Below are 11,922 nucleotides of genomic sequence, written 5' to 3'. Positions count from 1 at the left end.
TGAACAGATATAACGTCAAAAGACAAATTTAAAAAGCATAAATTTAAATCGGAAGTTTAAAAAAAGCTATATAGACTTAAGCAACTATTTTTTCAACAAATACCTTCTACCATCATTTTTTCTTGGACAAGTTTGAATAAAGATATTGTTAATATGGTTGATATGATGTAGAAATTATATGTAAATGAATGTCGATATAACATTCAATAAAATAGGAAAAAAGTCCCAAAGAAAGCCACGTCAAATTTAAAAAATTTTGCAGACCCGGTTGATTGGTCGGGCTGGCGGTACTGCCAAAAAAAAACCCCGTCTACGCCCCCTAGCCCCAGCTTAAGTGAATTCAAAAAACATAAAATTTTGGAATAATTGAATTAGAAATGTGTCAAGGGGGTTAATAAACCTGTTAGGGTGACACAGAAGTGTTTTCCTGAAAGCGGCGATGGTCCCCAAGAAAAAAAGCGGGGCCCCCAAAAGGAAAACAATGGGGGGAACTAACAAAAAGGAAAATTTGAATATAACGGCAATCACAGATAAGACGTCCCAAAAAAAACAGAGCCCACACAAGGGGTGATTCACATTATAAAGTGGGAATTTTGGAACCCCCAAAACTAAAATCCAAAATCACAGCAATCATGTCGTGCTGAACGATCTTTAAAAATCGGAAAAATAACATCTCTATTCAAGTCTACTCAAATTAAACTTATAAACCTTCAGTGTTTCAATGTGTAATTGAAATACATGTATATTATTTAATCCATAGTTCTTGGTACCCTTTTTTGCAACCTTCATTCAGAATTTCGTCAATGTCATCATCTCTTTTTGATAAAATCAAATGAAAGTATCCATACGGATTGTTTTTCCTCACAATAGCTGGCACACGTTTCATAAAAAAATCAAAATATTCCTTAGATGATTGTGCTCCCTGAAGTAAATGCTCGATTTCATCAAATTGTTCAGGTGCAACTGCAAAAAATGCTGCCATGAGTTCGTCCACCATATTTCTGAAAACCAATCCTTCATCTGTCGGTAAAGTGCACATATTGCATATCAACGGACAACGCTGTAGAGCATATGAAGGGTCCCAGGAAATCTTAGTGAGGAATGCAATCAAACGGCTACGTTCCTCTTCGGAAATATTCACATGCATCAAATTTCGTGAAGGTATAAAGTAATGCTGAAGTTGCCTAGCTTCAATACAATCTTTCAAAAAAGTAATCACTTCCAACAAAAGTTCATAGAAATCAATTTTCTGGATATTTTGCCTCTTTTCAGATGTCCAGAAGAGAACATTCTTAATTTGGTATGAAGTAATATTCATACAAATAGGCTTCAGTTCATGTTTCAAAATCATTTTCATTAGAGCGTACGCTTTAATCTGTGCATCGTGAAAGGACCTTACCAATAATATTTCAGCCAGTGTAAACGATATCCTCCATTGCAAAACCTCCTCATCACTTTCAGCTAATCCAACAGGTACAACAAATAGGTCTGAATGCTTCACTTTAATCGACGTTTCTAAACTGGGCCAGGACTTACCCCGAACCCTTTCGAACCAGTCGTTCAATAACGACGGATATACACATGGAAAAGCTGCTACGTAATCTATGGAGAGATATTGTTGATATTTTTCTGGGCAAGGTAAAGGGTATTGAAGCGGTTGTGCCGGGCCATTGATATGTCCGTACATATTATGTGTAGTTGGCCATCCTTCCAGTCTCACAGTTTGGCCGCCGTTTTCTATTGATTCGATGATTCGTTGGTTATTTTGCAAAAAACCATCACTTGTTAATGCTCCTTTAATGCGTGTAACTAATCTACTATATGGGTATGGTGATGCATCTTTCAGGGTTTTAAGATGTAATTTTGCATAACCTTCAGGTACATCCGAAAAGTTTAGTTCGAAAATGGCCACGTCTCTATCATTTTCCTCTTTATACGTCAAAGATAACGTTTCAAAACATTTTACTGCTGGCTGAAGCATTAATACATCCATATCACTTCCTAAAGCAACAGCCATACCCTCACCACGGCTTCCAAGCACGGTGACATTAACGGGTACGAACCAATTTCTATTTGAAACGCGCTCCAAGCACCTACTGGCATTATCATATATTTTTATTCTTTGATTACAACATACCTTTGAATAACCAAGATGGTTTAGAATGTCATACAGTTTTTTCTTTCTCTCTGTTTTTTGTTTGTCATCCATTTCATACCAAACTGACATGTTTGAAACAATCAAATTCGTATCATATTCCTGAAAACATAAGAATAATTGTGTTATTGTCTTATTCTTATTTTGACGCATGATATTATATTTGAAAGAGATGTGTAAGAAAAAATAATTGATGAAATGTGATAAATAAGGTGTCTTGTACTAATTAAAGTATTAATTAGCTAAAAATTAACAACGAGTAATAAGGGAACATGTTTTTTTGACCCCCGTCGATGGAATCGGGAGGGGGGTATTGTTTTGGCGTTGTCCATCCGTCCGTCCGAATTTCGTTTCTGTGCGAGTTCTCTGCAACTACTGGCTGGAATTCAATGAAACTTTATAGGAATCATCAATATCAAGAGGAGCTGCGCATATCGTCGGCTTGTTCCAGTCAGACCTTTTAACCTAGAGTTATGTCCCTTGATTAGTTATGCATTTGGCATATAGAGCAAAAATCGTTTCCGCGCTACTTCTCTGCAACTACTGGATGGAATTAAACGAAACTTAATGGGTACCTTTAATACTAAGAGGAGATGCGCATGTCGTTGCCTTGTTCCGTTCAGACACCTAAACTCAGAGTTATGGTCCTTGATTAGTTATACAGTATGCATATAGAACAATAATCATTTCCGTGCTACTTCTCTGCAACTACTGGCTGGACTTCAACGAAACTTTATTGGAACTTTCAATACCAAGAGAAGATGCGCATATCGTCGCCTTGTTCCGGTCAGACACTTTAAACTCAGAGTTATGGCCCCTGATATGTTATGCTATAGCGCAATAATCGTTTCCGTGCTACTTCTCAGCAACTACTGGCTGGAATTCAACGAAACTTTATGGGAATCTTCAATACCAAGAAGAGATGCGCATATCATCGCCTCGTTCCGGTCAGACAGTAACTCAGAATTATGTTCCTTGACTAGTTATGCAGTATGCATATAGAGCAATAATTGTTTCCAAGTTACTTCTCTGCAACTACTGCCTTGAATTCAATTAAACTTTATGGGAACCATAAATACCAAGATGGGATGTGCATAGTGTGTTGCTTGTTCAGATCAGACCGTTCATTACAGAGTTATGGCCCTTGATCAGTTATGTAGTATGCATATAGAGCAATATTGTTATTTCTTTACAACTGCTGTATTGATTTCAACAAATCTTGATGGGTACCATAGATACAAAAAGGCAATTTACATCTCATTGCCATGTCCAGATATTAATATTTAACACAGAGTTAATTTAGGTTCTGTTATTGCCCTGAATATTTATTATGTACAAAGAATATTACTGTTTATGCCATAATAAATATATAAATAAAGCATTATGTCTTCTTTTGTTGTGTAAGTAATAACCAGTACTCGCTGGGGATATAAATTCATCGAATTTGCGTGTTTGTCATGTCATGGCAGGCAACAGAAAAATAAATTATATAAAGTACTGCGTTTCTTTATTGTCTTAAAATTTAACCAGTCCACATTTGAAAATGAAAAAGTTAGAATACTTTTAGGAACTGTACTCTCTTCTTGACTTGATCAGCCATCAACATACAATCAGTGCATAATTATAGTCCAAGAAATCAGAAAAATAATTGTGCACCTTCTGTGAAAAACATAAAACTTGACATGGTATCAGGAAAATGACATTATAGGTCAATAATAGTAAATATTTGGAAAAATGCTTTAGTAGAATCGGTAGAAAATCCAATATGGCTTCAAAAATCCAAGATGGTCGTTATTACATGATGATTTTCTATGATTAAGATAATTTATTTGATCAACACTCTTCATACATGTATATAACACACTAAAAAACTGACGTTCCTGCTTAAAAATACACACACACAGATGTACATTTACAGAGAAAAGACTTTAGTGGAAAAACCCATGCGAGCACATTATTCAGCTTGGTATTTAGAAGAATATGGAGTAATATTGTACACAAAAGTCGTCAGCTTAACAGTTTTGCTGAGGTTTTGCATGCAAGTTGGTTTTGTAAAAAATACGTAAAGGAATAGTTTTAAACCTAATTTTAAGCATAATATTAAGTCACTTTTAAAGGCCAATAACTCTATTATTGATTTTGACAGAATTATGGCCCTTTTAAATATAAAGAATTATTTATTATCTAGGTTCTTGTTTAGCTTTCAAGCACTGAGAACAGTCGACCACTCTATGATTTCTTACCGATAGCTCATGTTATTGTGCGTGATTTTGACACCATGCAATACCGCTGATAGTAATGACGGCCTAAGGTACCTTAAAATCAAAACATAGCACCTAAGCGATTTAAAAACAATACGAAACCGGTTTCTTAATACGGAAAACATGCAATACCGCTGATAGTAATGACGGCCTAAGGTACCTTAAAATCAAAACATAGCACCTAAGCAATTGAAAACAATACGAAACCGGTTTCTTAATACGGAAAACAACTTATTGTATACGTATACTTTTATACAAGAATGACTGTAATACACGTTGGTGTGCATCAACATCTGCAGAAATTTAATTACTGAGCCCGTAAGATTAAGGCTTTAATTTAATTTAATTTAACATATTGAACAAAAAGAATATTTTGGCATTTTTGGTAATAAAAAAGTTTGGTATTGTTCGCATTAGTCATTCATGACTTAATATGTGATTATGTTAAGACTCTACAGCGCTTCATATTTGATAATTTTGATATGAGATTTAATAGCTCGTCATTTGTTCAACATGAAGAATATGCAAGAGGTTCTATACCATTCCTTTGACTTTTGCAGAATTACCTAATAGGAGGTCAGCTACATATAAAATCATTGGAATAAGGCACTGGTTAATTAGTTTGATTCTGGAAAGTACCTAAACTAGCATTAAGATTCTTATCCAAGGACAGGTAATAAAATTATTAGATGATTAAACCCACCTTTTTTGCTTGAAGTGTTCTTTTGTTTCTTTTATTGTGTTTTAAAACCAAGTAAAAATAATTGTAAAAAATAAATCTGAGACAGTGTATTTATGAGCATGTTTCTGTATAAAAAATGAAACGGATGTTTTAAAGCAGTTTCATAATTACATAAGGTTATGCGGCTATATTAACTTTGCCATCCATGTTGATATTTTTGATAGATTATCCTCATGCTGATATGTTAAACAAGCATGTATTATAATGTATTTTTTTTCTATTTTATACTAATCATGACAATGATTACAGTTGAAAAACTAAAATAATCTGAAAATTCTAATATGGCGGTCATCTTGGATTTTGGCGGCCATTATGGCTTAAATCAAAAGGATTGTTTTAACCAGTTTTAACTATGCCAAGTTTCATGCTGTTTACAAGAGATGCTAATTCACCCTATTTTAGGCACGAATTTCTTGGATGCTACTATGACAAAACAAAAGTATTTGTTTAAAACGGGAACATTTCTAAGTTTTATCATCTTATTATAATAAGTTTTCCATTTAATTTTGCAAACAAAACCCGATCTAAAGTCGAATTACATTTACCCCATGTTATCTTATATTTCGCACAGCAAAGCGGCATTGAACTGAATAATGAAGCTTTAGTTGCATATTGAGATCATTCATTGATATTAAAACATCATTTTGAAGACATAAATAAATAAGTAACTTCAAAGAAAGTCATAGTTCTTACTATCTATATTTTGTTCAATGCTTTTTTCCTTAAAAGAAAATATAATTTTTAAAAGCATAATTATAGGTTTTGCAATGAAAGATACATTATTTGTACTAATATTTATAAATAGTAGGGTTGATTTGATATACTTGATTGTTTTTGCACTAGACTGATTTAAAATTACACAATGCATTTGACAAGAAGGTCGCCTTTGTACAGTATGGGTATTAACATACAAAAGAATTTAATCAATTTGAAAATCTTGTATAAATAAATACCTTGATACAATTACCTCCTCTATGCACATGCACGTAATAATATATGTTTATCTAATCAAAATAGTTATTACAATGTTCAACGCACATGAACAAAATACCTTTTGAATCAAAACTGTATGACAATTACAAAAAGATGATGTGATAGCATATGTCTATAATTTGAATATCAAAAATCTATCTGAAAATTGTTTCACAAATTATTAAATTTATATTTGTTCTATAGATACTTGTCTTTTCAAATGTTAGCCTTTCCTTCAACACGGGAGAGGACCATACATTAAAAAAGTTATACAGTTAATACGTGTATTAACTTAATACGTGTTTTGAGTCATATCAACAGCTGTAAAAATCACAGTTTCTCAGATTGTTGTCCAGTATTATAAAATACCGGTCCTTCGTTATGGTTTGGTATCAAAACTATTCCTATGGTAGCAACTGACAAATTATGACAACATATGACACAGGTCTTTTACGGAAAATAATACCTAAACATTTTTGTGTGCATTCTTTTTTAATATATACCCATCGTAAGTCAAAGGGTTTTGTATAACTTTAAATCTTACTAGCAAATAAATTGTCTATTATTTGTATTTTTATATACTCTTTGTGCAAAAATTAATCAAAAGAATGTAACAATTTAGTTTTGGTTTAATTAAACATTCATTACTTACAACACAGATGCTTTTTTTTCAATTTTTGTCTCTGTTCAAATGACTTTTTTTTATCTTATATTATATTTATAATGCTACATGTATGATATAGTTCATAACTTCTTTGAAATATAATTACATTTTTGTTATTTTGATAATATCATAATTATAATATAGTTAAAAACGTTATTATGAAAATATTATTAATTATGCAAATCTACGGTACATTTCTTAAAGATCCTACAACACATTTTTTATGGTTAAAAATCATAAATATTATGCTCAAATTAAGATTTATCAACATTGTAGGTTCCAAAAAACATTATTTATAAATATATTTCCGAATCTAACATTTCATGAAAATAAAGAGAGGTAATAGAAAAATTATTTTCTATAAAGTTTAAGTTAAATTTCACAATTATATTTTAATCGTTTCATATAATATGCACACAAATTGCAGTACATACTTTACATATTCTTCGATTTTGAAAATTGTTTTATTTGCATAATTATGTACTTTCACTTAGTGTGGTTTACCACTTGGATCACAACACACATGATCTTTAAGAGATTTTTTTAGTTTATTACTTTAAATGATGTTTACTAACATATCAATTCCATTCGATGCAAGATGTTAACATGATATCTGTACAGATTATAAAAAGAAAGAGATATACAATATTCATTATGAAGGTGTTTCCTACCTGTAATCAATTCCATATCTCAGCCCCCAATTCAAAATCAAAATGACTCATTTGTTTACTTCGCTACGAAATATACCATTTTGCAGATGTAATATGAAACCATTCTATAGCGCACATGTGCTTAATCGATACCATGATATTCAATACATCATATAGCTTACAAACTTGTCAATATAAAAATATAAGTCTCAAGCTAATAACTCACTCTTCAGGCGTAAACTGAAACACTATGTTAAAATTACAGTAACACAATTCTGAAATGATATTTACTGGCTTTCTACTTATGTTTTCTGTTTAACGATATTATTAATAAAATATGTACTTTTAAACTTTGTTTTTAAAGATATTGCGTAAGACAGAATATTTATGAAATTTTATTTAAATTTCTAGCGTGCTAGCGTTTTATGTTCAAATTATTTATATTAAATTTATTTCTCGACGTTACATTATATCATAACAATATCAAATGGCCTTTGAGTCAATTATTTGACTCATGTAAACTTTGATCAAAGGGCAATTGACTAGCGAAATTCAGAAATTACTGACAGTAAACTATTTCAAAATTTAAAGCTAGATCCTAGGGAAGATTTTGTTCTGGGTCGACAAATCGGTTTCAAGGCGCGGAGGGGATATATTTCCCATACATAAAAGAATACAATACATCAACACGGTAGGGAATCATGTGACTTTTACGGTTACGGGTACAGACAATATGGCGGCCTAAAAAGCTCGCTTCACATATGTTTTTCAGGTAATTCTTTATTATATCCCTTTCACTTACATACGAGACCTGTTGCAACCTGTGGAATAAAGAATTGTGGCCGCCTATACATTATTTTCCACCCCTGTGCTCATAGCTTTTACAAACACTCAAAAATTCAACAGAAATTTTCATTGTGGACAAATATTTTTCGGGTAACATTCACGCAAAATTTGTATTTTTTTTATAAATTTGATTAAACTACGTCGAGTTAGCAAAGAGAAAATGTCCATAGAATTTCTTTATTTGAAAATGTAAATATTAGGCATGTTAAATGCTGAGGGTTTCCATTTTCAAATTCCAATACAGAAGAAAAAATAAATTTGGGGTAAAAAGAACGCATACTTTTTTTGTTGAATGCCCAACGCAATTTTTTAATGGGGCAAGAAAATTTCCAAATGAAAGGTTATAGCCAAAGATATTGTTTTGAAAAAAATATAAATTAAATCCCTTTTAAACGTTCATAGAATTTTGAATAATTTTTGAAAATACCCCCAAAAGGCCCCGGTTTAAAATTTAAAGGGCCCCTTTAGGGATAGCAGAATACAATTTCACGGAAAATATTAAATGAATTAAGTGCCCGAAAAAGATAAATTTAAAATCGCAAAAATTTCCCTTTTAGATGATTGAACAAAATCATGATTGATGCATTTAGCCTCAAACTTTCATAGAATTTTGAATAATATTAAAAATACCGCCAATAGTCCTTGATAGAAATAACCCAGCATGCACATCAACGTTGAACAACGTTGAATTATGGTCAGATTTTAACGTTGAAATAACATTGGATTAATGTTCGAATTTGAAAGTTCAAAAAACTTTGAAATTCAACGTTGGCACAACGTTGAAGTTTCAATGTCATTTCAACATACTTTAATTTTAATATAAAGCAAAGTACTGTAACAGAGTTTAACAAAAAATCAAGACACTATTAAATACTTCAGCTATTTTATTTTAAAAATACAGTTCAAGTGTACCTTAAATTCAAACGATTTAAGAAGTTCTTTTAGTTTAACAATTGAGCTACAATCTGTTCCAATCTACTACTAGTACTTCTTCTAGATCTCTCTGGGTATGTCTTAAGTGTTCCATGATGGTGTTTGAATACTTCTACTGCTTCTGCAAATAAAATAAGAAGTTACTAGTTAAAATTGACTTGAATTAATTAACAATTTGTTTTATCTTAAAATGCTTATCTGTAAGATTTACATAATAAAACAGCATAGACATTAAGATACAGCTGAAGTTTCATATTGACATCAAATTATGTACATAAAACAACAACAACTTTATAAAAAGAAGCTATTTAAGTCTGACCTACGATTGGTAAGAAAAACTGCTTCCCATCAGTTACTTCAGCATTTTCCCAAGATATTTTCATTCTAGGCTCTAGCTAAGACCATTGTATGCAGCATCCCGTAAACAACAAATATGTAAATTTTATGTTGATAATGTTACAAAAGTATTCTGAAAAATAATATATTATTAAGCCTAGATAAATATCCAGTAGTTGAAATTTTTAAACTTTGTAAGGAAATATATATATATATTAGAATTTCAATTCAACAAACCTGACAGTCCTTTCCATGTTAAATTTATGGTATACAAGCTACAGCTGCAATACTCTAAATTTCAGCCAGGACCAGGATCTAGAATATAAAAATAGATTTATTATTCCCTATAAATTCATGGCAATTAAACTTAAAAAAAAAACACTCAACATTGTTATTTAATCTCAAACAGTTAAATAAATATTTGTTTTGATAATGCAATTGATATAATGTATTTTTCAAACTAATTCACACTTAATTTTACTATCACTAAGATATAAATACAGCTAGATTGACAAATCGTCTTGGGGCGTAAATAATATGGGCCGAACAACACTTCATCTGCTTATAAGTTACAATAATATGATAAATAAATTTTAATAAGGATGACTTGTAAAATCATAAATTACCAAGTACATCAATAACTTCGCGTAAGGCCTACCATACCCAAATCATTCAATTAGGTCGCGTTTTAATACAAAAGTCTAAAATATTAGAAGGAGATTTTGTATTTCTGTTTTAGTATAATTACAGTTGTCATTTTTCATATTTTGCAATTATGGAAGGTTCCATCTCGGATATTGTTTGTGATAAATGTGGGAAACATTTCATTCACGGATAGGTTTCAGTTATTGACCACATAAACAGTCTACACGGCACAGGACCTTATAAATGTTGTGGTGAAACATTTTATAGCCAAGCAAATCGGAAACGTTACGGGTATTACTGTTGATATTAAGATGACATTCAAACATAAGTCCTCTAGATTTTATTACCTAGTTTGTAAAATAAAAGACCCATTCTAATATTCTTTAGGTTGTATTCTTTTTTGCTTTAGATAAAAAAACCAACATAATAAAGTTAAATACAGACACTATTTTGAAAAAATAATTGGTTACATAAAAGACTAAGTGATAAAAAGATTTGAATGTATTTAAAATCTTAATATTACGAGAAACAGTAAAATGCCATGACGTTTTGATTTTCCACAACATTTACAAGGTCCTGTGCCGAGTAGCCAGTTTATGTGGTCATTAAGAAGAAGAAGAAGAAGAAGAAGAAGAAGAAGAAGGAGAAGAAGAACTTTTATTTCACTTAAACTACAAGTTTCTCGTGATTAACATATATACAAGCATACATATATAATGACATGAAAAATACAATGACGTGAAAGTAAACATAATAATTATATTTTTATAAACAAATGTTTTCCAACATTATCCACAAACAATATCCGAGCTGGAACCGTCCATATCTGCAAACTATGAAAAATGACAACTGTAATTGTGCTTAAACTGAAATCGACCTCCGTCTTATATTTGAGACTTGTATTTCAATTTCTGCGATTAATTCATCTATATCGAATCTTCATTTAATATATTCACGCGAGTATGTATTCTACTATCCATAGGCGCTTTCAGTATTATTCAAAATTCTATGAACGTTTTAGGCCAAATGTATCAATCATGATTTTTTTCAGTCAATATCTAGGCTATAACCTGCAAAGATACATGTATTGCTTGCACATAAAATATTGCGTGGGGGTTATCAACAATAAAAGTACGCGTGTCTGTTACCCAAATCATTTTTCTCTCGTGTATTGGAATAGAAAATGACCAGTCAGCATTTGACATGCCTAATATTTACATTTTCAAATGAATATTTTCTCTTTGCTAACTCGACGTAGTTTAATCAAATTTATAAAAAATACAAATTTTGCGTGAATGTTACCCAAAAAATAATTGTTCACATTGAAAATTTCTGTTGAATTTTTGAGTGTTTCTAAAAGCTATGAGCACAGGGGTGGAAAATAAGGTATAGGCGGCCACAATACGTTATTTCGCATAGGCTGCAACATGTCTCGTATGTAAGTAAAAGGGATATAATAAAGAACTACCTGAAAAACACAGTCATGTGAAGCGAGGTTTTTAGACCGCCATATTGTCTGTACGCGTAACCGTAAAAGTCACGTGATTACCTACCGTGATCAAATCGAAGTACAGATTGTAAGACTAACCCTAAAGAGAAATCTGTATAACCTCGTTGCAATCACAACTTTGAATTTGCACAAGTTATAACTGCCATTATTAATATATCAAACAAGCACTACTAACAGTTCTTCACGAATACAAAATCCAATTTTTAAT

General features: G+C 31.4%; 1 protein-coding gene across 1 annotated transcript; it reads right to left on the bottom strand.

Annotated features, from left to right (window-relative positions):
• Positions 1-644: 644 nt before the first annotated feature.
• LOC132734205 (uncharacterized) lies at positions 645-7,563 on the bottom strand. The gene is made up of 2 exons (XM_060720898.1): positions 7,466-7,563; positions 645-2,257 (listed from the first exon to the last, which is right to left on the bottom strand). The coding sequence occupies exon 2, from the start codon at positions 2,225-2,227 to the stop codon at positions 746-748; it is 1,482 nt and encodes a 493-aa protein (XP_060576881.1). The 5' UTR covers positions 2,228-2,257; positions 7,466-7,563; the 3' UTR covers positions 645-745.
• Between the last annotated feature and the right edge of the window lie 4,359 nt (positions 7,564-11,922).

The sequence above is a fragment of the Ruditapes philippinarum genome, unplaced genomic scaffold, assembly GCF_026571515.1.
Source record: "Ruditapes philippinarum isolate M1 unplaced genomic scaffold, ASM2657151v2 ctg924_1_1_1_1, whole genome shotgun sequence".
NCBI lineage: Eukaryota > Metazoa > Mollusca > Bivalvia > Venerida > Veneridae > Ruditapes > Ruditapes philippinarum.
The sequence above is the reverse complement of the archived record's forward strand: the minus strand, read 5'-3'. Positions and strand labels throughout refer to the sequence as shown.